Below are 27,799 nucleotides of genomic sequence, written 5' to 3'. Positions count from 1 at the left end.
AGATGCGGATAGAAGCTTGGAATTCTGCTCTTATTTTGGTGCTGTTCTTGCGCACGACTGTTGATTGACTGTGCAATATGAATAGGGCATCTATAGAGCATACAGGTTACATAATGTATCCTGGCAGGGTATGAAATCTTTATGTCATCTCCATAGTCATTTCTAAGCATTTTCTTCAAAACTCTAATAGTTACCCAATACTGGGATAAAGTGCCCTAATGGTCATCTGTCAAGGATGCATGTGTGAGTTTGGAGTACAGTGTTTGTCCAGAACTCAGCAGTTTATCGCTTATCACTTTCTCTTCATGTTCACCATATATGTTTCTTAATAAAAGACACATGTGGAAATGCTTCATTCCTTTTTCTAAAGGCTGTTTGTTCTTGAACATTACACAATATGAAGAATTATTTACGTCAGCAGCTTAGCATAGAGCTTAAACATAGCTGTAATACAGTGATGCAGAAGTAATTACTAGCTAGAAATATTAGAGCTGTTTCTTAGTGTACATTCTGTTACTTAGCACATTTCTAGGGAACATTAATCACAATTTATAGATAGAAGAACAGACTGAAGTATTGCTACAAATGCCCATAAAACAAATACTTTATGTAGGAACCGCAAACAAACTATGGAGTAGTTACTGGAGTAACAGTTTGCCTATACCAACTACTTGTTCATTGATTCTCATCTGAATCTTCATCTGAATCTATATAGATTCTTTTCTTGTAAAAAAACGTATAATTATGCAAGACAAAGACATGTTAGCTATTAATGAACAGCTGGCATATGGGATATGCACTGAGCTACTAAGTGTTTGAAAATGGACAACTAAATAGCATTAGAGCTTTCTCCCAGTATAAATTGTACATGTTTGTAACTGTGTGTGTACCCACAAATACAAATTGCAATAAAAAATAGTTTTATACAAGAAAACATTTTTTTAGAAATATTCCTAATTACCTTTCAGTTACATAGGTTTATATGTCAGAGTCTACTTAAAAACAGCTGCGCCTACCCATGGCTACCGCATGCTACTTACTAGAATAGCAAAGTTTCCTATTTCTAAGTATTATATTATAATATTGTATGACAAAAGTATGATATTTTTGTCTTGTAGATTTTCACCTCATCATCTGAGCCCAAGGAGAATGAATGCTTCCCTAAATATGATGCAGAGACGAACTCCACAGCCCCCTCAAGTGCAGACAACAGGGGTAAATTACTCAAAGACTTACCCAATAGTTAATGCCTCAGTGCCCCAAAATGGTCTCTATGTGCAGGGTGAGTACTATCAATCTTATAATGTATAATGAATTGGATTATCTGTAATAAATGGATCCTGGGGGAGTGTCTGTAGAGATCTCTAAAAGTGTAACCAATTTTCAGTTATCAGGAATCCCAAAGATAAAGCCTCAACAGAGATATTAGAGAATTCTGGAAAATCATTGGAGCAAAGTTTTGATGATATTTTGCTTTTCAGAGAAAATACATTAATTTTATTGCTTTGCATCTATTCTGTACAATGCCAGTTATTTTCATCAGTATTTCAATTACTTATGTATCAGTATGATTGTTGCTGTGATAAAATATATATAGCCATTTTAAAGAACTCTTCTAAAAACTGTTTGCATCGCAACTAGAACATAGCATAAATCAATGTAGTTTATAATTAAACACCCTTTTGGTGGAAAAACACAATTTTTAGGTGGTTGTCATTTTCTTAAAAAAAGCAAAATTGAAACAGATTAGGACATGTGTACATCTCCTAAAAGCATGATAAAACTAGTGCTCAGAAAAAAAGGTTGCTTGAAATGCAAAATGTTTGAATGTTTGCCAAATTCCACACAATATATCTCCCATTTATTAAAGAAGGATCTGGCTGAAAATAGGTGATCTTGGTTTTCATGGTCAGTATACAACAGAGTGAGCATTCCCCTGGAGAGTAGTCAATAATATTAAAGAGTAGTGATGGCATAATCGTTACCCAGATATGTACCAAATAAATGTGTTTATAATATCTCCCTGTTCAGTATTTGTAGAGGTGAGGGTTTTTTTGTATGAGGAAGTCTTCAAGATACTATCTGCTGTAATACATGTATCTGACATTTTCACAGCAAGCAGAGTGTTTTTCTGACTACAGAGCTGTCTGTCAGAATCTGCTAAATGCAGAGCTGTGATGCCAAACCAATACCAGCTACACATATCACACATGTCTCTTGTGCTAGCCATAGGATATTGTGCTGTTTTGTTACAATGTACTTCCAGAAAGAAATATAGTCCTGTCACAGAAGATATTACAGCATACTGACTTTAGTAATGGATACAGGTTCTAAAACAAGTATTAAACTATTCTTTTACATGTTAAGTTACAAAATATATAAAGCATAGATACATTCAGCCAAATGTTTATTGCTGCATTAAATTGTGTAAATTATAGTAGTTACTGCCTACACACTGAATAATCTGATTATATTTGATTGCTCTGTGGTATTTTCTGGTTACAAAGCAAAATGACTTTGTGCTCAACTTAAAAGTAAGTTTGGGGAAAAAATCCCTCCTATGCAGGACACTTTCTAAATAAAGGGTTAGTTTACTGTACTTCAGACTGTTGAAGGGCTGAAATGTAGCCAGTGAAAGAAAAGAATACCAAGGGGCTGGTGGAAGAGTGGGAGTATAATACTAACCAGGAATAATGCTTGTTGTCAGTGGACAACGTTGGAATCAGAAGGAGGAATAGCTTTGTAACTTTGCTTTTAGTCATAAGGAGGAATGTTGGTGTCAGTTGGAGGATAAGTGCCACAAGAGCAAATTAAAGGTAAGTAAAGGACCACGTTCTATCCATGGTTGCAGTTTGGGAACTGCTGCTTTTCTTGGCCAGTTTTTAGTATTACCTTTCAGTTGTAAATGCGGTACATTTTGAATAGCAGTATTTCCATCACTTCCTGTGAGGTGAACTGATAGCAGAAACAATTTTATGTTTCTTCTGTAAACTAATTACCCTCCCCACACCTAATGGTGTAAAAAGTGCAGGATGTATAAATACAGTGAAGAAGTGAATGTAGCCACCCAGGGATAGGAAGTATGGTATTACCAGTAGAAAATATTTGGAAACAGTTCATATATCTGTGCTTTATAACCAATGAAAATTATTAATATTAATAACTAATAAAACAGATACAATTACTCCATGCTGTGAAAAGTTCTTTATCTGTGGTGTATGGCTGTTTGTGCAAAGCCTGAGTAACAGTAGTGTGAAAATAAATTACCCTGCAGAGTTTTCCCCATAGATGTTGCAGCAATGTGTGTTCTTGTTTGCACAAGACTTCTGCTCCAAAGCAACACTGTCTTTTCATGACAAATTTTTGTTAAGGTCATAGCCCCACTTAGTGATGACTGCAGAACAAAACTCCTCATATATAACATTTTGTATAGTTTACCCAGGTCTAGGAAAAGAATATTTTTAACATTTAAATTCAAGCATATAATACTGAAAATGGGAGTCTGAAGCCAGTAGGCTAAAAGCTATTTGCAGTATAGGGCTTTGGAATGTGCCCAACACACAAAGCCAGTATTCCTGTGTGAACGAGACACATTTAAAGGCAGTACCTTTTATTAATGGGCGCTAAAAATTTGCTTTTAGACTTACATCATTTGTTTTCAATGACTTCTTTTCACTGGAATATGAGTTTCATGTGCATATGCTCCAACCTTGTCCTAGATTATTAAGTGATGAATTAAGAATAGTATGTCATTGTCAGTCATTTTTCCCCATGTGAGTTTATTAATGACAGCAGCAGCAAATAAAATGTCCGGGTTGATTTCAATATCTATTTATTTTATGTGCCAGATTTTTAAAGGACAACAACTATATTACTACTCAAAAATCATACAATTTTATCTTAATTCCAAAATATTCTTGTACATTGTAGAGCACCCTAAATATTTTACATTAAGATATTTACACATATGGCCTTTGTTGGTATTGGATGTACCACCAATTTGCAATTTTACTGGGATGAAAAAAGCTAGTAAGTCAAAAAATTTAAATTCTTCCATGTGCATGTGTGTTCATGATATCCATCAAACGAAACAGATGATTATACTTTTCCCAGGTTCTGTCTCTGTTCTGTATATATACAGTTGACATTCAAAAATCCGGCAACCTCCAGACCTAGAGTGCCGAATTTTCGAAAATTCCTAGATTTTTGAAGGTTATACTCAACTCCACACACAGGCCAGCCTTCCTCTGGCAGCACCCGTGGACATCTGGCACAGTTCCTTAGAGCAGGCAGCTGGGGCGTCTCAACGTGTATTTAGTGTAGCAAGCAAGACCTAACAGCTGTTTCTGGAGAACAGCACCATCAAAACATCAGTGGCCAAACAGTGTACTACAGTCCCTGTAAAAAAATTGCGCTCTAAAATTCATGCCGGAAATTCATGAGGAACCGGATTATTGATGGCCAGATTTTCGATTGTCAACCTGTACCAGCTTCTGTGTACTTATAGTTTTTAAGAAAAGCTATATTTTAAAGAAATTAAATTATGTAAAAGGCAGGCATATATGCATTTCCTAATTTTTTTTATAATTTTTTTAAATTATGGTATTAAAGTGGAAACAAATAAATTCAGCCCTGTACTTGTATATCTATTGCGTTAGATCTAAAGGTTCTGATGCCTTTGTTAGTACCATAAGATTTGGAGCGAGATTCCTGGAGATATCTAAGATGTTATGCTCACTGTCCTCCTTGTGGGAGGCATTAACATGAGGAAGAAAAGCCCTGCCTTTACTAAGGTACTACCGCCACACAGAAACACAATGAATAGCAAGTCATGTTGAGTCAGTAAAGACCAGCTACAAGGAGACGACAGACAGTAGTGGCTAGCTGTTTGCCCCCTTTTCATTTTTGTTTTTTTGGAATAGCTCCCAGAGTTCAGTTGCTTAGAGGCTTACGTTTCCTCCACCTAACTCCAACAATCTGCTAGCACTGCCATGGTAGCCAGAAAGCAGTACAGACAAACACAGACATTAAGTCAGTCCAGTGAAACTTTTAAATACACTATAGCCTTCATCAGTGGAAAAAGCTAAATATTTGTCTAATTTCCATATCTCCCTTCTTCACATATCCCATATATTTCTTTTTATCTTTATGCTACAATACAGTATTCTTTAAACACATAAAAAGCTTATAGGTAAGTGCATAATAGGCCTGATGTAAAACTAACAAACTATCATTATAATACTGTCTTCAATGAGATATAAAAATTACAGCCTCATAACTAAAATAAAGACCTCCTTCCATACTGTTATCACCATTGTCTAATAAAAAAAATGATTTGCTGTGCACATAATGAATAAGACTGTTCCAGCATGTAAACAAAAAAAAAATCACAAAGAAGCGGATACAAGCTTTACCGCTTGTCCAAGAAGTGTTTGGTAATTATTTAGATACAATGTAGTAGATAACTTTTTACCTAAATTAGTGCAAACATGATTAATAATATATATTTTCTTTTTTTTTTTGCACACAGACAGACACGCATACTTCAGTATGTTAGCTACATGACCTAAACTTAAATTCTATGAATGGAGCTATCATTCACAAAAGTCTCTCATCCTTAGCATGATGAAAGCCTCCATTGCTAGCAGATGTATGTCGACTACAAGAGACAACACATGTTAAATAGACAAATTATACTTTGTCATGAGTGTGGTTGATACATCCTGGAAATTAGAAACATTGGTCCCACTATAAATGAGTGCACCTAAAATGAGTGCACCTAAAATAAAATTGCCCTACATTATGCAGCACTGTACATTAAATAGGCATTGCAAAAGACAGACAGATACAGACAGTGACACAGGAGGAGGGGAGGACCCTGCCCCTAGGAGCTTACAATCTAGAAGGTGGGGGAAGTAACACACAATTGGAGGGGAGATATGTAGTAGTGGGAAGTGTTGAGGGTTTCAAAAGACAGAAAAAGACGGGTAGGCAAGTTTGAAAAAAAGGGATGATTAGTCAGTTTAAACAACAATCTACTAATTCATCCGATACCCCTTGACCATATGTATAGACTTCCGGAGTACTGGGAACAATTTTTCTCTTTACCATTCTAGCATTGCTGTTTTTTTTAAAGGCCAGACCACTTTTACCCAAGCTGCATAATACCCAAAACTCACTATTGGTGAGATTCCTATTAAAAGGAAAGTGAGTATAGACCTGTAGATCTAACCAGTAACGTTATATTTGTTACATACTAGCTGGCTGTGTCCCTCAGAAAAGTTTAATGCAATGCATTCATTTTTTTCCTTTTATCCACATAAGCCTTTAAATAGGGTCAGAATAAACAAGACAAATTGGAGGTCAACATTTTTAGCAACCCCCCCCCCCCCCCCCTTTTGGTTACAGATAGTAAGGGGAAAATCCTATACACAGACAGCAATCATAGTCTTACAGATGTATGATTCAAATACATCTCCCTCCACTAAAATGTACCCCCATTGTAGTGAATTCGCCTTATTTTGTGTCCTAGTGACAATGAAGGAAATGAGGGGATATCTGCCCAAAAAGGAAACTTACAACAAAAGAAAAGTTACCACGACTCATCCTCACTGTATCAAAATTAAAACAAAATTTAAGCTGGAGTTTCAATAAAGTAAACAATCAATAAAGTGCAGATATTTTCTATATTTTCATATGTGTTCTATATATCATCAAAATGCCATAATTAAAAAAGCCCCACTAAATCAAACCATGGATCATTACTTTTTCCATTTTAACCAAACTAAAACATGCCAAGGCATAGTTAACATCTTAATTAATGTAATCCAGGGATTAAAAGACTGTGTGATATCACCAAAGAATGAGATAATGAGATCCAATAATACATTCCAGTTCTTTTTTCCCTCCAAATAATTGCCAACACATTTCAGTCAATGTAATAATCAAGAGTGAATCTGGTTCTGGAAGGTTCACTGCACCTATTTCTAAGAATCACAGACATCTCACTCTTCTCTGCGCAGGAATTCCCCTCTAGGGCATACACATGTTAGGCAGAGAAACCAGAAGAGCTCATTTACTGGCTTCAATCTTCAATGATACAGTATCCAGTGTTCAACCTTTCACAGGCCATTATAGTAATGTTTTTTTTTTTTTACATTTTACATCATTTCTGAGTTAGTGAATTAATTATTATCTTTTTTTATGTTTCCTGATTATTTATTGTTTATATTAGTAACCAGTGGGCTAATGCATAGCATAATGGTGCATCTTCTAAAATAATGCAGACCCTTCTGTAGGCCACATATGTCTACCATGTTTCCGCTCATGTTCTTGACTATTTCTTATATCCGGCACAATAAATCTGTTTATAGATGCTTCCAAAATAAAAGAAAAGAAAGCAACAAAACATTGAAACAGTGGACATTGTAAACACCACAATAGTTAGGGTAGACATGATATCATTGTAAGAAGATGTGAATAAAGATCTTTCCATAAACACAAATGATTGTTTTGACCAAACATGCAAGTTTATCCACAGAGCAGACACCTTGGGCGCTGGCCTTATCCTTGCGAGACAATAACAAAAATCATTCTCAGTAATTTGCTTCTTTTTTTTTTTACTAAGATTGGTTGACTGGTATGCGAGGTTGCAACATGTCCATAGGCAGTTCATAATTTCTAGTAATTATTTGCTAGATTGGGCAATGATCCTTTTATATTATTATTAATATTATTTTCCAGTATTTATATAGAGCCAACACAGCACTGTGCAAATTCCATAGTCCTGTCACTAAACCTCCATACACACGTGCAATTATAGTCGTTCACGATCCTTTCCCACAACTAAGCACTGCACGGTGCATGAACGAGTGCTGTACATACAGCACTGTTCTGCTCTATAGAGAGGAAAAGGGGAGAACGACGGAGCGGCACCCTGCTGTGCGCTCTCCCTTCTTCCCTTGCATTAGGAACGTTCGTCGTCCGTGGATCCGCCAGGACAGTTCTTTGGACGATGGACAACGGGCGCTGTACACACGCCATATTCTCGTCCGATAACGGCCCTGAGCCGATTATCGGGCGAGAACCATTGGACATGTGTACGTAGCTTTACTGTCCTTGAAAGGGTCTCACAATCTAATGTCCCTATTATAGTTATATGTCATTACCACAGCCTAAGGTCAGTTTTTGAGAGGAAGACAATTACCTAACTACATGTTTTTGGAATGTGGAAGGAAACTGGAGGAAACACACGCAAACACAGAGGAAACCTGCACTACAAAGGCCAGAGTGCTAGCCTTTGAGCCACCACACTGCAGATGCTAATAGGTAAACTTGGTAAACTTGAAAGTATAATTTCTCCAACCGTAACCAGTAATCCATTAGACCCACAAAGACCATTTGAAGTGACACACCATTTTCCTTATTATTGTCCTTTACCCTTTTATGTTATGATTTTAGGTCATTCTCACTTGAAAATGCTTTAATAATGTTTTAAAATGGGAATGCACTTACAGTATCCCACCCAAGTAGTCTATGCTGTTATATATATATATATATATATATATATATATATATATATATAAACTCAGCTAAACTTGAACAAGCAGAAAAGGTCTGTCTGACTTTTGGGAAGATTTCAATTCCGTCTTGAAGATGCAACACAAAGTTAGGGAAAATCCATTTAAAATTTCTGAAATTCACAGATTGACAGATGACAGTGAAACATTTGATGCTATTAGAATATTTCCCCTCGTTTTCTTGCTCTCATGACAACTCTAACATTCCCCATCAGTTTTGTGTCTCAGAAGTGACAGTGGTCACTAGCCCAAAAGGAAATGGTAAATGAACTCAGCAGAGGACAGCTTTACAAACTTTGTAGAAAGTTTTTGACGTTCCCATTCTATCAAAGACCAAAGAAAGAAAATGTGTTTCTGTATAAACTCAATACAGTCAGAAACACAATAACTCTTTATTATATATTTATAAAGCAGTGAATGTGACAGTCACCAAACATTTACTACAGATAAATACATAGCTGTAATTTAAAAAACATGAACCAGAAATATTTACCAGCAGTAAATGTTTGGTAAATGTCACATTATTTATTTAATAAATATATGCCTTACAGACTTATTTTGCAATGTTGTACATGAACCATTGGCAATGGTGAATAAAACTTTCAATCCCATTTCTTTTAAACATTTTACACACTCTTATGAAGGTTCATACATGTGTACATTCATGTACCACAGATACATGGTACACAAAGCATCATTGTTGCATCACATTTTATGTGATCCAGTGTTTTGGTAGAGCATATCCCACCTTGAGGCATGAGAAAGGTAGCCTGCACCCCACAAAAAAGTATGATCTTATCAAAAAATACTTGCTGCTTTCTTCTGTGTGAAGCTCTGTGTGTACCAGGTCTTGTGCTTGACTGTTAACATTGTCTCCATAAAGTGCGCAGATACCGGCCATCCACTTGTGTGTATTCTAAGTGATGTATTTTTCATTTTTAGACTGTTCTATTCATTACTATTTATTACTGTTTAGTTCAATATGCAAACTAATTTAAATATTACAAGAACCATGCAGTACATAAAAGAAGTTCTAATGGGATTAACATAATAGACATGAAATGTTTTCCCATTAAAAGTTAAACCCAAGATCCTGTTAACAAACTTTCCCATTGAAGCATGACCTTTATAATTATCGTTATTTATTCGTGCTATTTCATCATTTTTTTTTTTTGTAGCTGAGTTGCTTTCTCTAAGTTCACAGAATTGTGAAAACTGTGAAAACTTGGCAATGTCATCCTTGGCAGAACGTGAATTGCATTTTAAATGTCACGGTTTGACAGCATGTATAGCAGAAAATAATTAAAGGTTATTTTTTGGTTTAAAGCCTCGCAAAGTTTAAATAGTTACAGTAATTGAAAACGTAAGTTGTCAGGAACTCTAAATCTTGGAGGTGGTTCAACCCACAGAAGCAACCAGAATGCTATCAAGTAATTCTATGTAAAGCAACAAAATATGAACTAGTAAATGCTACACTGCTTCTCTAGCAAGTAACATCAATGGTTCTCACAATGATTATGTATATAATATTATTACAATATATTATTGTTACTAATATTATTATTTAAATTAAGTTTACACATAGATCTAAGTGCAGTTTAAAAAAATCAACATTTCATTAGAAAAAGCACTTTACTTTCTGTGTATGATGTCCCCCCTCCCCCAGGGTAAATTTCCATCACTGGATCCTTTTGACACACAACCTTTGGTGCCGCAGCAACACTCTTCTGAGAGTTTATCTATGCATGCATACATACAGCTTATATCTGCATTTTCCAGCTGTCAGAATGACAGCTGGGACATGTTGTCTAACGCAGCAGTGCTTCTATAATCAGGGTTTCTCCTATTTATATCTCAAATTTATAAACAGTCAATAGAGGTAACAATGTGCCATTATTGTTACTTTGTTTTTCATTTGTTTATTTATGTTCAAATCAAATGGGTGATATCAATTTAAGAACCCTTCCAATTTTTATTCCTTTGTAACCCAAGGCATCTTTACTTACCTCTCTTTCCCCCATGCCATACCTAAAACACTTTTTTCTGCACATTTAATTTTATTATTTCTTGTTTCAAACCATAAATCATCAAAAATACATTTACATCAAAACGAAACACCTTGGACTCCATTTATAAAACAGGGAATCTGATATTCCCTCAAACAATCAGGTACTCCCATTAATACACTTGGTCTTGGAAGATTCCCACAAAGTAATGCTTGAGGGAATGTCAGATTCCCTGTTTTATAAATAAAGCTCCTATAAAAATTTATAGATTGTAATGTATAGAAATGTTTATTTTTATCTATAGTAACACTATTATTTTAAACAAACACTGATCAAAACATAGTGTTCTTCTTCCCATTTTGGTGATGATTATCCCCCCCACTCCCAAACACACAGGTACACACCTGCACAAGCTAAAAATATGCTTACAAGTCAAGGCTTTCTCACCAATTGTTTATCATGGGTGTTAGAACCACATTTAACCACCCGGCCGTTAAACCCGACCTTGGTTCGGGTTTAAAAATTTAGCAAAAATTGATAAACCCAAACTTTGTCGGGTGGTTAAATCCCATCACTTACCTGGTCCCCGCTGTGATGTTCCATTCTGTTCCAGCGTCCATCTCAAAAAAAAAAAATACTCACCTTCTCCCCGCAGCTTCTCCGGACACGTCTTCAGTCTTCATCCGGTGAGTGCAATGACTATCACCGGGGTTCCCGGTGACGTCGCTGCATGTGTCGGTGCGGGAGGCGGGGCAGGAAATTTAAATCGCTTTGCATTGAACTCAATACAAAAAAGCTGTATTGAGTCCAATACAAAGAAATCCTTATATAATATAAATATAATTGTATTTTATATGTATATTATATAAGCTATATAAGCTACTGTACAGGTACATTACATTATACACTATTTTTTTTTTTTAAACCTTTTTTTAAAGATTTTTTTTTTAAAGATTTTTTTTATGTTTTATAAAAAAAATTTTATTATTAAATTTATAAAATTTTGGACATATTTCGGTGAGTTATGTGGTAATTCGGTGAATTATAAGTAATTATTGAGTAATTCGGAAAATTATAGCCGAAAATCTAAAATAAATTTTAATGCAAGAAAATTAACACTTTTAGCATGGAAGTACAGAAGTTTGGAAATAATTAGAATACCCGGCGTCCGCGCACACGTCCCTCGGCGATTCGTGATGATGTCCGTGCCTGCGCCCGTCGATGGGGGTCGTAGCGGGAAATTCAAATATTTTGTATTGGATTCAATACAAAGTCCTGTATCCAATCCAATACAAAATAATACAAAATATATTTATGTGGTTTTGTCTATAGGTATGTGACGTTATACAGTATACCGAATTATCGCATTTTCAGTATTTTTCATTTATTTATGTATTCTTGTTTAGGCTGATTTTTGTGTCTTTTATTTAATTTTATTAAAAGTAATTTTTTTTTTTTACATGATTGTGTGTTTCAAACATTTTTTATATTCATGATATCTACTAGAACCCTGTTCGGGCATATTTCTGTAGGTTACAGGTCTACAATTTAAAAAAAAATTTCATGAAAAACACTGTACCGCTTTTGGTACAGAAATCTAGACATCAGTGTAACGCCCAGGTGGTTAATACCCATGTTGGGCAGGGACTGATAGAATAATTCAATGTACTTAGTGATTTCTTGTGAAATATATGTGTATATGTAAATTATGCAAATCTAAGCCATATGTACCTAGATAAGGTATAAAAAATTATGCTGCCCATAATATATTTACTATACATACATTATATATGTAAAACAAAAATCAGTATTTTTATCGTCATAGTCACCATGTGTCATTTGTTTGTATTACAAACGTATTTTATTGATCATTTAAAGATGATTGATCACCACAGGTTTCTCTGCTCTATGTGTTTTTTTTTTTTTTTTGTATTAATTGGCGTCAGATGCTTATTTAATTAGTTTTGCCCTTGAGTGGGAATAGCTGATCTTTGCTTTGTACAGTATATATTAACCTAAGTTTATGCTTAAGTTAATCTTGACTGTGTTTCTGAACTTCTAATTCAATCATATTTTTACTCACTTTCTCCTGAATGTACTTTAAAAATAAACTAGAGTTTAACAGTGTATATAGTTTCTGTTGAACAGTATGAGCTCACACCTCTGCTGTCATTACACAGACATATTTTCTCTAACCACTATTACTTTATCCCTTCTTTACTATGTCTCCTCAGGGCCCCTCTGACTATATCAGTCCTGGGAAATTTTTGTGGCTGTCTTCAGTACCAGCAATGACCTTTCATTTATTTTCATACCTTCCATCTTCTACTGCATTAGTGGATTGAATGTACATTCTGTGCCTGGAAATATATATTGTTTTCACAAATTCATTTTGCAAATAAATGCAGCATTCGCTATATTTTCACTTGATCACCGGATGATCATATACAACTGCAAATATATCATTCCAGGCAGTAAAATTGATTAAGTGTACCAGCAGATATAGCAGACCATAGCTGGTTAAGAAAAACCAGAGATACTCTAATAAGTAACTAGTAACCTCAGTCCCTTTGGTCTTGCACTGGCCTGCTTCTTTATCTTGCCACACCTTTCTATCAAAGCTTTCATCATTGTATGAGAACCAACAGTGAGATAGAGGAGGACAGTTTTTTGTTAATGCAACAAACAAGGGTGAAATACCTCCCTTTTTTGTCTTGATCACCATGGCAAACAAGACCAAACGGAGCGCAGAGCCTCTCAGGATACCTACGTCACCCATTCCGGGAGGCTCCTGGCTACTCCTTCTGAGCATGCTTTTTCTTACTCATGCGCAGTGAGACGGGCACTGTTTTTTCCCCACCTACGTCACCAGTCATTACCGTTACCGTCATTTTGCTTATCTTATTTAGGGTACAAGATAAAACAGACTTTTCCTTATGTTTGTATGCAGTATGCATTCCATTGGCAAACAAACAGTCACATATAGTGTTTTAATAGGGACAACCTAGATGTGTGTTACAAAATTGTACTTGTTAGTCTGTACATTGCTGATGTTAAATTCAATACTATTTATGCTTTCAGTTAGCAGAATACTTATGCAATTCATCCAGACATATCTATATCAAATATTACACCAGCTTTCCTCAGTCATTTTTTATTTACTTGATCATTTGAATATACTAATCTCTAATCATTTTATAAACTGTACACAAAGTGGCAATGGAGGAATTTATACTACATACATTTCAGGTAGGTCGCTTTTAGAACCCAGATAATGTGATCTGGCTCAGTCGCACTCCCAATTTTATCATACATCACACACATTTTTTCTGCTATTTTTCAAATTTGCCAATACCAATGATATGATCATACCAATGATATGTTTGCATATAGTTAAAACAGAATACAATTGACACACAAACTCCAGATTCCAAGCCAAAAGTTCATTCAAATCCAGTGCTACAAGATGACTATACGATCCTCCAAGTGGCTTAATGTGATCAGCCTAAACATACATTATATGAACTGGCAGGAGCCAAGTGGCTTTATCAAGCATTCCATATGCAGATGTATATGCAGACCTTGAATAAATTTGCCCATTAGTGTATCTCTGGATAATTAGTTTTAATTAAACTGAAGTCTGTTTTACTATATCCATATACTGTGTGAATTTGTTGCTTAATCTCTTGCAATATTCTGGAGGTGTATTGTTACACCTAATCCACAAACCTATAAAGCCTTCCCCAAAGAAATCTTTAAATTGAGTTAAAATCCTTCTTTTAATTAACAATGAAATATGTAATCTGTAAGCAAAAATATCTGTTTCTGAATCTTAAAATAGGTCTCCCATATTTTTACTGTTTGCATAATCCTTTATTTAATTGTTTTTTTTTTCTATTACATTAAAATGCAATTCAACAAAAACAATCTTCACATTAACACCACTGTTCTCCATTGTTTCCTATGGCATTTGAAAGTGGCATGTGGCATAAGCCCAATAAAAAAAGTGGCAGTCAGACTGGTGACCACTTAATAAACATGGTGATCTCCTCTTTAGTACCAAATAAATGTAATTGTAGAAGTGGTGGTCAGGCCAATATGTTTACCAAAGCACATGTTTTCTTTTAATAGGCAGTTTTTTCTATATACTGATAGCATGTTTACCAGGCTCATAGCTTGATCATCCTCACCAAGTTTGTTAAAAATGACAGTTTATACAGCATTGATTGTGTGATAATTGCTATATCCAGTAGTTTTCCATGTACTAAACTCAAATGAGTAAAATTTAAATTCTGATTGGTTTGGTTACTGCTCTTTGTTCTATGTTACTAATGCTAATGCATATATACCATTGTATTACAAAATGTAAATTATTTACTCTTGCTTGGTAAGCAAAATATGATGAAAAAACAGTTTTCACTGTGGAAAAACTTAGAATATCTAATATCAATTTTAAAAGGTGTTTTTTTGTTTTTGTTTTCTAGAAATTTTCACATTGTGCAAATAATATCGATCCTGTAGATTTTTCCTAGCTCCTGTATTATGTGTTTTACTTCATAATAGAAAATGTTTCAGCCAAGCTCTCTGGACTGCAATGGTAGCCTGTAATAACGCTACGTCTTTAGAAAGCTGTCTCTACAGCTATTAAATTTTCAGCTTGAGCTGATGCCAAACAATAGCGGCATTTTATCTGCAACCTGTCAGCTCATTTTAAATTGGCTGTAGCCAGAAAATAAAAAAGAGCTCTTAGCAGCCAATGTGCTTGGTGAACAGACTGGAGTCATAAGTACTTCCCTGCTGAAAGGTTGCACCTTTTGCAATCAAGTAGAAATCCTTAAGTGTTAATACTTTAAGGGAAACTATGACACAAGTCCAAGATAGACTAACCACAATATCAACTTCAAGTTTTACACAGCTGCAGATTTTTTTCAGGGAGAAAAAGCCAACTGTACAACTCAGCTAGAAAGTAGCAAGACCATGTTCTCAGTTGCTAATTCAAGCTTTAAATTGTACAGCATAGTACACATATTGTATATATGTTCACAAACATGTTTTGTACAATATAAGGATCTTTTATTTGGAGAAAAAACTGTATACAAAAGTTTAATTTCGGACTATTCTAGGCTTTGTGCTAGTGATACATTACCATCATATGTATTATTTAAATTATGTTCACATTTTTTAGTCAAGGAGTTAATACTTTATTAAATATGTAAACATTTGCCAAAAAATGCATAATATGCCACAGTGTGCGCAACATGATGGATTTTAGGATAGTGGTTGGGTGGTTCTGTAGCTAGCATGCTGAACTTGCAGCACTAGGGTCCAAGGTTTTCTCCCACATCCCTACTATTTCCAACAAGTTCCCAGGATTGTATCTTCATTAAGTAGAATTAAATCTTTACAAAGAAACATAGGGAGGTCACTTAGAACTGGGAAAAATATTTGATAAAAATGTAAGCAACAAACTGTATTGTTGCCTAGAGTATTTATCAAGGGTCCTCTTGATCAGCCTAATTGATATTGGATCTGCTCATCTCCAGTAGTGGTCAGCAGGGACACTTTTTCATTTTAGATGGTTTGATAAGATACCAATACTTCAGATACTCGGCTTATGCTGTTTGGCACATAATTCTACAGTTTGACAACTGTTTTAAAATAATTTATACAATACAACACCCTCTCTATGAGTGAATATAAATGATTTAGCAGTTTAATTATTGTTTATATCTATTCCATAGATCAGAAGTTTCAGCTTAGATTTATGTGAAATCCAATGCTATCCAATGATATTTAGGATCTGCATTTAAACTAATGAATAATGATGGAAACTGAGAATGTGATAAATAATTCTTGGAATGCTGATCAACATCTTGATCCGACTAGAATAGGTCTTTTCATCTGTATAGTCGAATCATGAATATTTGCTCACTCTTCTATATCCTGCAGCTAATTCTAAAATGCTGACTTAATTTATTGCATACGTTGTGTGACACAGAGAAAATCATGTCTCATATTCACCTAATTCTTCAAATGACTAAATTGTGACTATGTTTTTAGTTCGAAAATCCATAACTAAAAATGTTGTCTACTTTCCTTGCAATGAGGGAGAAGGTAACATAGAGCCAGAAAATTTGAGTTGCTTGATGGGATCTACATTTTTATCCCCTTGATCAGACCTGCTATTTATACCCTATGGGGAGGGGAACTGACCAAACATTTGTAGTGATTAGGTACCACTCAGTAGGGTTTTTTTCAACTGCTAGAATTCTTTTTATCTGCACTCACTGGGCCTGATTTAATATCACTCTCCTGGGCTGGAGAAGATACACTTTCATCAGTAAAGCTGGGTGAGCCAGCAAACCTGGAATGGATTTCTTAAATGTAATTTGCTATTTGTTAGCAAATGTTTTTAATCCTGGACCAGATCAATTACAGGTTTGCTGGATCACCCAGCTTCACTTCTGAAATTGTATCCTCCTCAGCCTTGCAGAGCTCTAATAAATCAGGCCCACTGTGTATATAGAAATGAACATTTTGATTACAGATTTTCTATATCACAAATAAATAACAAAATAGATTAAATATAAAAAAGGTAAAGATAAAAATCTAATATATCCTTAAAACCAGTTTCGGTACATAAATTGGTCAAAGAATTATTGTCAAGTTAACCGAGACCTCTGGTCATGAACGGTTAAAATCAAAGTGTAATTTTTATGTAGATTTTGTAAAACAGTCAGACTCATTTACAATGAATAAACTATTTAACAATATATACATTTTACTATATTTTAGAAAAATGTGGTGAGATTTCAAAGCATTTTCTGTGCCATGGAAGTAATAGACTCATGGGAAACACTTTTAATAAAGCAGTGAATCTGATCTTCACCAAATAATATCTGGTGCAGAATGAATCACTCCTACACACATGCCAAGAACATGGACTTAAATGATTCTCAGCTTGAGAATGTTTGGTGAATGACTGATTGACTACTTTTTGTTAAACTATTAGAAAAGGAAAATATTTTAGAAAACATCATAGAATTTTTTCAAAGTCATAGAACAACTTAAAAGGTGTTTGTAGTTCCTTCATTGCCAGTTTTTTTTGTCTTTGTTGATTGTTTAATGTTTTTTGATAAATATGCTGTTACCAACTTGTTTGTTTTATTAATGTTTAGATTTTGATACCTACATTGGGGAGATTTCTTTTTTCTTCCAATCATTAAAAAACAACAATACTCTCTGTCTCGGAACTTAAGCCTAAATTTGAATTTCTGCAAACTTCCTTCTTTGCATATTTGCAAATCAGACATTATGTTCTCTCCCTAATCAGTCGCCCAGGTTCCCTGAGGTCACTTCATTTAGGAGAATTTGTGTGGATGGTCCAAATTTTAAGGGTCTCATTTCCTCCATCTACCGTCTCCTTCACATGTCAGCGGATGCGGCCAATTTGTATATTTGAGTACCTGGGAAACTATACTGGGCCGAACTCTGGAGAGAGATGGTTGGTGAGAGATCTGGGAAGCGGCATACAAAAGTTGTATTTGCACACTCTACAAGAAGAATGTATATAAAATCATATTTCGGTGGTACCATACACCGGATATACTGCATAGACTGTTCCCAACTGTATACCCCATTTGCTGGTGACGCGGGACCCAGAGGGGAACCTTGAAACATATTTTTTGGTTTTGCTCCATTATTCAGAGTTACTGGGAACGAGTCAATAGGCTACTAAGAGGGGTGACCCAACAACAAATTTTACTAGATCCGCTTAATCATCTTTTGGGATTGCCTTTTACAGGTCCCCCCAAATTTACCTGCAAACTTATTAGCCATATTTTGGTGGTGGCCCACACCTTGGTCGCGGCCAAGTGGAAAACCACTTTGCCAGTCCTCTATGAAGGACTTATATACTCGCATTTATGATGTCCGTTTGATGGAGTATCTCACTGCTCTTCTCAAAAACTGAGATGCTTACTACTCTCAGTTACAGGTCTAGGGAAGTAACTTAAATACCTGCTTTTCTTTTGGGTCACTAGTCTTTCATTGCCCCCTGCCTCTTCCCCCATCCCTCCTCTTCCTTTCCTCCCAAGGTCGTATAAGGTCGTTGATTTTATTATAGTTCCTTTCCTTTTATTATTTTTGTCTTGTGATCATTATAATTCTGTTTATCCTCAGTAATACTATATGGGATTGTGTTACTTATTCTGAAGTTGTTTGTTACTATTTCTATAGACACGACCACCATTGGTATGTGCAGAGGAATGTATGGTTTAAATGATTTTCCTCTTCACCGTGTCATCTTTAACAGAGATCTGGAACACCCAAATATAGTAGTATCTACTTATGGACATATATTTTGTTTCAATGCCACCATTGCTCATTTATGTAACCTACACGGTTTTGTTCTCTTTGATTCTTTCTTTCTTTTTTCTTCAGTCTATAGAGTTTTTTTAGTTATAATCATTGATTTGTACTCAGTAAAAAAAAAAAAAAAAATAACAACATCAAATGAGAATCTGTTTAAAATTAGAGAGACATTTGTCACCAAAATAGGTTTACCCATTGGAAGATTTACCTTATTTTTTGTTTTTGTGACAGTAGATGCATAAACAATGGGAAACTTTTTGGTATCCTAATCCTTCCTTGGATTTTTTTTTTTTTTTTAAGTAAAAAAATAATTTTATGTTTAATGGTTATACATGAGAAGCCCTCTACCATTTTGCTACTTTAGAGATAACTGCAAAGAGTACATGTGATTACAAACTTTCTTTGTCTCTGCAGGATTTTATGGTCAGCTGCAGACATTTTGCCCTCCACAATTCAATGATCCTCAACGAAATATGCAACATAGCAGCGCTTGCAGTATGGTGCCTCCCTTTGAAGAATGTTTGCCTCACAATGGTGGGAACAAAACAGATTTTGATGCATTTCACAGGGCATTTACTTCCCAGTCGGGTATTGCAGGTTAGCACTGCATTTTATTCCTATTGTTTTCTGTTGACACAGCATAGATAGGCCTGTTAAATTGCATGGCATGTTAAACATTGGATGTACATGTTTTAATAGAACCCCATGTGATTGTTTGCTTTGGACTACTGGACTTTGCTGATGGACTAAAATGTAGAAATACAATTCTATATTTCTAGTATTTTGCATTTATTTTAATATGTACATATCTATATTTTATTTGTACCATTTCATATCTATTAAAAGCTATTATTTATTTGACATATAAAACATAATTCTATTCTATTGTTATATTTCTTATTACTTGTATTTCAGTTTACGATTTCCCAAGTGGCTCAACTGGACTTTTTGGTGACTCCCAACGAAATAATGCAGAAGATACCAGCTTCCTACAGATTAACATAATTGACCGCTGTCCTAGCCAGCTGTCGTCTGTTTACACAGAGGGATGAGTTTAGATCTACTACATCTTTACCAAGGGTGACAATCCACTGGGCACATCACCACCAAAAAGTCATTTGTGTGACTTTATCTGTTCCACTTAAAGGGAAAGAATAACAGAGACAGAAAGTTTGGCTTTCAGTGCAAAATGCATTTTGTCTATTTATTAGATGCACTAGGTAGAAGCTAATTGTTCATTGGATAAACAACATACAAGTCTGTAAGTCTTAGACATTTGATTTAAAAGAAACTGTACTGGTAGATTATGGAAGCTGTCACTGCTGACCTCTTATTCTTATAATTCTAGCTTTCTAGAAATCATGCTGATCCAATAGTTGCAATATTTTCTGCGACCTTACTCTGACTTTCTACTGCTTGAACTGAAGTCACAGACAGACAGTTGATATTCTTAGAAGCAGCATTAAAGCCCATGTGTTTCTCTCAGTATAACATTGTCTATTAAATGTATTTCATTTTATAGGTAAAACTTTGTGTTCGTTTTGGATACAGAATTGAAGAGTTAAAATGTCTGTCAGGTTTTTTTTAATCAATGATCAATATATATATATATATATATATATATATATATATATATATATATGGACTGATATCATACCATATATTTATATTTAAATACCTTAGTGGAAGTACACACAAAATCTGTAAACTTCTTATTTTTCTATTGAGATTTGAAGTAAAAAAAAAACTCACAGAGGTTCTGATCTTTACTTGTTTTATCCAAAACAGAAAAAACATTTTTGAATGTTCCTAAACTCTAAGACACACTTTTTATAGCATACATCAAATTTGTCCCAGAGGTACCTAATATTGTATGTGCACTTGAAGTCCAGCCTTTACACAATCGGGTTTCAGACTATACCAGATTGTAATTGCATTATATAAACCATAAACCCATAATCCCTTTTACAGGGTCTCTAGTATATATTGGAGTTTGCTTATATCAATAAGCAGAACATATGGTACAAAAAACAGGTTCTTGAGGAAATGTAGCATAATACAGTTTATGTACATTTTGCTTGAATTTCTTTGAATAAATTAAAATCACTTAAGTAGGTGAGATAATTTAGCTGATTCAGTATTACAGTACTTTTAATAATAGTTATCTTAAAAAAAAAGTCTGATATTTTGGCACCTTAAGTAATCAATTCGTTTTCCATTAAATATTTTAGAGGAAGTATTGCTGAATAAATACAGCAGGCATCATGAACAGATATTCCTCCAAGCACTTCCAGTCATGGTACATGTATCTTTATGCTGTACTGTAGGTTGTATTTACAGTACTTTTAAACAAGTTGATGAACAATGTAGAGATCCTTAATCCAAATAACAATAGCTGCAACAATGCTATTACAATGGGTGCTTGGAAACACTCCATTCATTCCACTCCAGAGTTCTGTAGGATTCCTTTATAGAACTATAGTCAGAGCTAAGATAAGGTGGGGATTATGTATTACTTCATACTTTATATTTACTTTAAATTGCTCAAAGTCAAGCTGAATACAGGCTGAACTGTTCCTGCCACATAATTCCGGGGTCCTATTCTTGAATAGTTGGAACTATATTATAAGCACTTGTCTGAAATATACCCCGTGGTTTATTGGTATTCTCAGGCAACAGAGGATACGTAGCAAGTTATAGTGCTATCCAGTAAACACAGCATCTTTGTTGAAGTCATCAAGTTTTTGTGTGTTTTAGTTATTTATAATCCATGGTAACAAGATTTTAGACCACCTAACAGGGCCATTTAGTTGTTCTTACATAAGCATTTGCTAGGTATCCTACTCTCTTACCTTTTGCTGCATGATCAGTTGCTTTCCAGACTTCATAAGAGATTGACTATGATTGGTGACTATAAAAAACCTTCCTAGTATTTAGCATTTTTTTATACTTTTGGTTTGTAAGGGGTGGCATTTAGCCTTAAATTTGTAATCCAACATCACTCAGCAGATATAGCAAAAATTCAGTGAAAGACACTGGGCCTCATATGACAACATAATTGTGCCCTTATTGGCTGCAATACAGCTGCCATTGGTTTTTACAGTGAAGTAGAGAGATTTCACAGGATTCAAGTAAACTGTAGAATGACTATTATCTAATATATGCCCTAAAAAGTCCTTGTTATGAAGATGTTAAATACCAGGTGGCACATGGGTCAGTTTGGTATACTCTTTAATATAAACTCTTCTAGACAAGAGACAAGTGTTTTTACAGTCCTCAAAGAAAGCGTAAGTTTCTTTTCCTTCATTTTACTGAGTGTAGTCCTTTGTAATTGTGCTACTCTAAAAGACATTTAAAAATCTAATTTGTAGGAACTCAACACTTTTATGCATGCTTGCATGTGTGAGGTTTTGTGTACATAGTCAAATGACTGCCCCAAATGTATGCCTTTAATGACAGAGTATATCACCAGCAAATCATTTGGTTTTTGGCCTTGGTACACCATGTTATTACAAATACAAATAGTGCATTTTTCATAGTCTTGTGGTTCCAGGGATTTTATATTTACAAGTTTGTTTATAATATTTTTACGAAGCTAAATGTGTGACAAAAGGCCTTGGACAAATGGAAAACTAAAATTCCTTAATACGTTCCATGTAAATAAAAAGAAATTAGCTGCACAGATACATTTAACTCCAATAACACAGAGCAAAGATTACCAATTATATCATTCTATAACTGTTATCTAGACATTAACCTCCATTAGTATGAGTAACAGATTTCTTCAAACTGTTTTTCTATATAGTGTGTCATTGTGTCAGCAAAACTTTGGATGTTTAATATTTAGGTGTGGTGAATGTCCAAAACTTTCCAAGGTCAAAATCTTAACACAGTTATGTGATTCTTCCCAAAATCATACTCAGGCAATATTCATTGCACACATCCTGAAAGCATATTCCTGATTTTGACATTATTGTTCAGGAGATTCTTCGACATCTGTGCAGGGGATTGAATTTTGGACTAAGACTCCAGGCTATTGAATAGACTTAGCATTGGTCTGACAATTCATCTTTACATTCAGCATCCTCAGTCTTTTAATATTAAATCATAGCTGTGCAGCTTGCTTTGTTAGTATAGTTTCTACAGTTGTGAGCAACAGCGCCCTTCTCCAGCCCGCAGACAATAGGTCATTTGGCCCAATTAAAATTTCTACTTTACAGAATTAAGTGGTCAACTTTGGCATCTTGCTCATGAGACATGCCCCACAAATATTTAAAACACTTGATGGCCGCCCCTTTAAAATAACATCACTAGCTTAGTTTTGTGGTCCAAATATGTGTCATGGTTTGTTACTTTTGTTGCCAGGACGTAACACAAGAAAAGGGCTTGGTATCACATATTCTTTGTGTGTTCCCGTAAAATGTAATTGCAAGTGACGTTTACTTCCTGCCTTGACATTTGTTCAGTCACTGAAATAGGATGTAGTCTATGTGATATTGTTGTTTTAATTGGTCCTTAATAATATGTTTGAATATGAAAAGGCTGTCACTCTGTATCCATAGGGGTACAGAGATTGGTACGAATCAACTGTGATAAATTAATTCAGCTCTGTATACAGAGTTAATATCTTCAGTGATTGGTAAAGTGCTAGTGTTTAAATGTAAAGCAGCTACACTTCTCATTTATAGATCTTACATTTCCAATCATACGTATATATATATATATATGTATATATATATATATATATATATATATATAGCTGGTATGAAATCAGACTACTAAACATGCAACACCCATTTTGCAGTGTTATAGGGGCTGGCATAGCTCAAGTTAACAAAAAAAATATATAAACACAATTTGGCAGCTTGGGAATTTTTAGTTGCTAACATAAGCAAGCCTGTAGCAATAAAGCTTAATGAAAACATTTTTTTTTTCTTTTTTTGCTATCCTGCATTCTCCAGGAGGGATGTTTTCTATCTATGAAACAAACTAAAATGAGGGAACGGAAGGGGAAAGAATACTTTTTTTTACAGTAGTGCTTCTGCTTCCCCTTTTTTATGTTCTCTTGCTACTTGAGAAATCCTTTGCAGCTGATTCCCCTTTTCCCATGGACTGACACCAATAGGGGGTTATATTTCAGCAAACCATGGATACAAAAACCTTTATTCTATCCCCAGAATTCAATAAGAATTTGTTTCAGTCTCTTCATTAACAAATAAATGCTGCCTCTATAAATGTTTTAATATACAGTATATGTGCATACTTTATGACTATGGAAAGAGGCCCAAGTTATACCAATGCAGTATAATTTTTGATTCAAATTACTGTATGCCTAGAGATTTATACCACAGACTATGGAAAGTGGACCTGTTATACTGGGGCATTTTTCAGTCTGCTAATTCCACCAGTGCAATGACATTACAAACCTACACTAAAGTGGAGAAGCAACACAAGTCCATAGTTACCCCAATGCAGTGGAACTATGGACAAATATTACTGTAGGCTAGGGAAGTATACCACAGAGTATAAAAATTGGACCACATAGACTGAGGCATTCCTTAATCTGCTTGTTCCACCAAGGTGTGGTAACTTTGTATTACTGTAGGCCTAGGGATGTATATCACAGACTATGAAATATGGACCTGATAGACTGAGGCATTTTTTGTTATGCTTGAGCTAGTAGTAATATACATTCAGTGGTATCAGTCACACTTACTGAAAGGTTGTACTACTAGGATGGAAGGAAGTGGGAAGGCAATTTAGCACTTTTTTAGAGGTCATGTTGCTACAAATTTATGCAGTCAGCCTAGAAGTCTGGGCCTTGTTGAATGGAGGACTTATGAAATAAAAAGTAAACTCGGTGCTTTCAATTATCTTGTTTTTCTCTTTTTAAAACATGTCTGGTATTAAAATTTCATTATTACTGTAATTCAAGATACATATGCTATTATCATTATTGAGACTGGTAATCTTGAATGACTTGTTTGTGGGCTTTTATTTAATTTACAGAACAAAAGATGCTTGCAACAAACATAATTTCAGATTTAATGATTTATGTTTTACAAGCTGTAAAGGGACTGTACTGTACAGGGTGTGTACACAGTTTTAGCATAATATCTAAATAATACCAATAATGAGTTTATCTTACCTGTTAGGAAGCAGACACTGGACTCCTTAGTAATACGTGTTATAACAATAAGCACAAGGTGAAAATTAAACACATATTCTTTTTTTATATCATTTTTTAAATTATAATCTATATAACCTTTTATTCCATACCTGGCAACATCTACAGAATTAAAGTTCGAGGTTTAATACTAGGCTAAGCAGTAAAACAAAACCATGCAAAATCTGCCTCCCTAAACTGAAGACAATCTGAAGGTATGTGGTGTCTTTAGAAGATGAACGTTCAGGTCTATACAAAAATGCGTCCTTTCTATTTTTTTGTTGTCTGTGTCCTCCCTGGACAAATATATCTTCTCTAATTGTTGGAAGGGAACACTTGTAAGAGCGGACATCATTTACTATGGACTGATTTAATTTCTGTTCCTGATTTGTCTACATGACTGAATAGTAAAGATCTCCCAAACTGAATACAGATGGCAAAAAAAAAATGCTTCGACAATGAGCTTTTAACCCTTTGCTTTAACCCTTTATTTACAATTTCAAAAGTTTTGGCTTTGGAAATAATTTAACCTATTATGGTAATGTATTAATATATTTAGGGGCCTATTTATATTTGTCTTAGATTTGTCTAAGATTCACCCAATTTTACCCAAAATTCTGCATTGAGTTATAAAATGTATGAATCATGAACACTTTTTTTTTAACTAAATCTATTGTGAAAATAGTGGTAATGTTGGATGAATTTTGGGTTAAATTATTTATAAATAGACTCCTAAGCGCTTTTTTATTAAAAACTGATAAATCATCTAAAAGCATGACAAGTTAAATGGCTTGTGGCTTTGGTGCTAACTCATATGGATTCCAGAAGCCTCACTTATGTAGTATGAAATAAATATCTTACAGATTATCACCCCCTTGGTAAAGCTGCAGCAAATATAGCTGGGATCTCAAAAGATCTTCCCACCAAGGTTCTAACAAGATACAAGTAACAGATGAGTTACTCATGCCTTCTGTATACACTCAAAATTGAAACACCAGTTTTGATTTGACTGACATGGTAAATATAGAGCCTTACCCTTTACATACTTTCACTAAACCAATCTTTATACACAGGCATGTTTTCAAAAGAGCCTAATTTGTTAGCTTACAGTTTTGAACAGTACTTACCAGCATGATAGACCTAATAGAACACATGAACATCTACTGATTTTTCATGCAATATTAATGTATTGTTACATGATGTAATATTATACATTTAATTACAATATTTTGATTCTCCTTCTCTTGAATCAAAGAACTCCTAATATGATTAAGTGTGATTTCATAATCAAAAAAGTACCTAAAACAAATCTGTATTATTTGGGTTGCATCCCAAAGCCTCCGAGATTAAATGAGCCATACCGATGCACAAATTGCAAGGTGATTTATCTATAGCTAAAACACACAATGGCTGAATGGCTGAAGTAAAGATGTGACTTTTTTTCCTCCAACTTGTGTTTACTTTTAATTCCCAATCAGGTCAGGATAATTAAAAAACAAAATTTGTCTTCCCCTTGGGTTTTTAAAGTAGACACAAACTAGCATGAAAATGACTCCTATAATAACTCATATTTATAGAGTTTACTTTAGAAAGCTGAAAACTATACTGTATGTGTATATGCACATTTTAGAAAAAAAAAAAAGAAAAAAATATAAAAACAGTTATGGACTGTAAAGAAAGCATTTATATATATATTTTATTTCCTTATAGCAGATGTTTTTACTGAGCACTTTTTTTTCTATTTTGATTAAATATAGGAAAGGAAACACAAAATTAAATAATAAAAGCTTCTTCGATCCAGAGGGGCTGGAATAATTACACAGAGCACATCTGTTAGAAAGTGGGTTATGCGTGTGTATAAGAAAAAGAATCAAATAATTAAAAAGACTGTACTGTACATACAGCAGATTATTTTATGTAATGTAGTTTATAAGAAGCACTTTGGGACAGGAAAATGTGGATATGTCTTCCATGATATCATAGAAATTCTTGTACATAATTATATGTAATCACATATAGATTTAAGCATCATATATCATACTGTATATCAGAATGATTTTTTTATTGTTATTATACATATATTTTGTATTGTAAGTCATCCAATGTTTTTAACATTTTCTATTAATATGTATAATTTTTATGATTTGTCACAGTTATGTTTCTTATAATCGTAAGTTATTTTGTCTTGTTCCATGAAGTTCTTTTTACTGAAAAAGTACAAATGAAGGTTTTGTGCACATTCTACATAATAAAACTGGAAATATGTTAAGTCACTGTGTCTCGAGAGCTTCACTAAAATAAGATTCATTTCCCATTCACAAGACTCATTTCCCATTCACATTTCTGTGCTGCAGAAACGTATGTGATAACACAACCACAGCAGCATGGTGACATGCATACCAAGCATTGGGCCCAATTTATTAAAGCTTTCCATGGAAGGAGAGTATACACTTTCATTAGTGAAGCTGGGTGCGGTGCTGTTCATTTGCACTACAGTGCAGTAAACTGCAAATAGCATGGATTTAATTATATTGAGGATCTGTTGTGGATTGTTGTGGATAGTTGGTAACCCATTCAATCTAATGGGCTACCCCAACAAAACACACAGTAAAAACACACATGGAAGTGTTGACTACTGTAATCTCCTCTCTGGTATTCCACTAACCCGACTCTCT

General features: G+C 34.5%; 1 protein-coding gene across 1 annotated transcript in view; it reads left to right on the top strand.

Annotated features, from left to right (window-relative positions):
- GLIS3 (GLIS family zinc finger 3) overlaps nt 1–27,393 on the top strand; it is a 211,393-nt gene extending 184,000 nt beyond the window's left edge. Inside the window, exons 9-11 of the mRNA XM_072404214.1 lie at nt 1,119–1,282; nt 19,373–19,555; nt 19,874–27,393. Coding sequence (XP_072260315.1) covers nt 1,119–1,282; nt 19,373–19,555; nt 19,874–20,010 — 484 coding nt within the window. The 3' untranslated portion in view covers nt 20,011–27,393. The remainder of the gene's footprint in view (nt 1–1,118; nt 1,283–19,372; nt 19,556–19,873) is intronic.
- The last annotated feature ends 406 nt before the right edge of the window (nt 27,394–27,799 follow it).

The sequence above is a fragment of the Pyxicephalus adspersus genome, chromosome 3 (genome assembly GCF_032062135.1).
Source record: "Pyxicephalus adspersus chromosome 3, UCB_Pads_2.0, whole genome shotgun sequence".
Lineage (NCBI taxonomy): Eukaryota > Metazoa > Chordata > Amphibia > Anura > Pyxicephalidae > Pyxicephalus > Pyxicephalus adspersus.
This window is presented reverse-complemented; position numbering and strand designations above follow the sequence as displayed.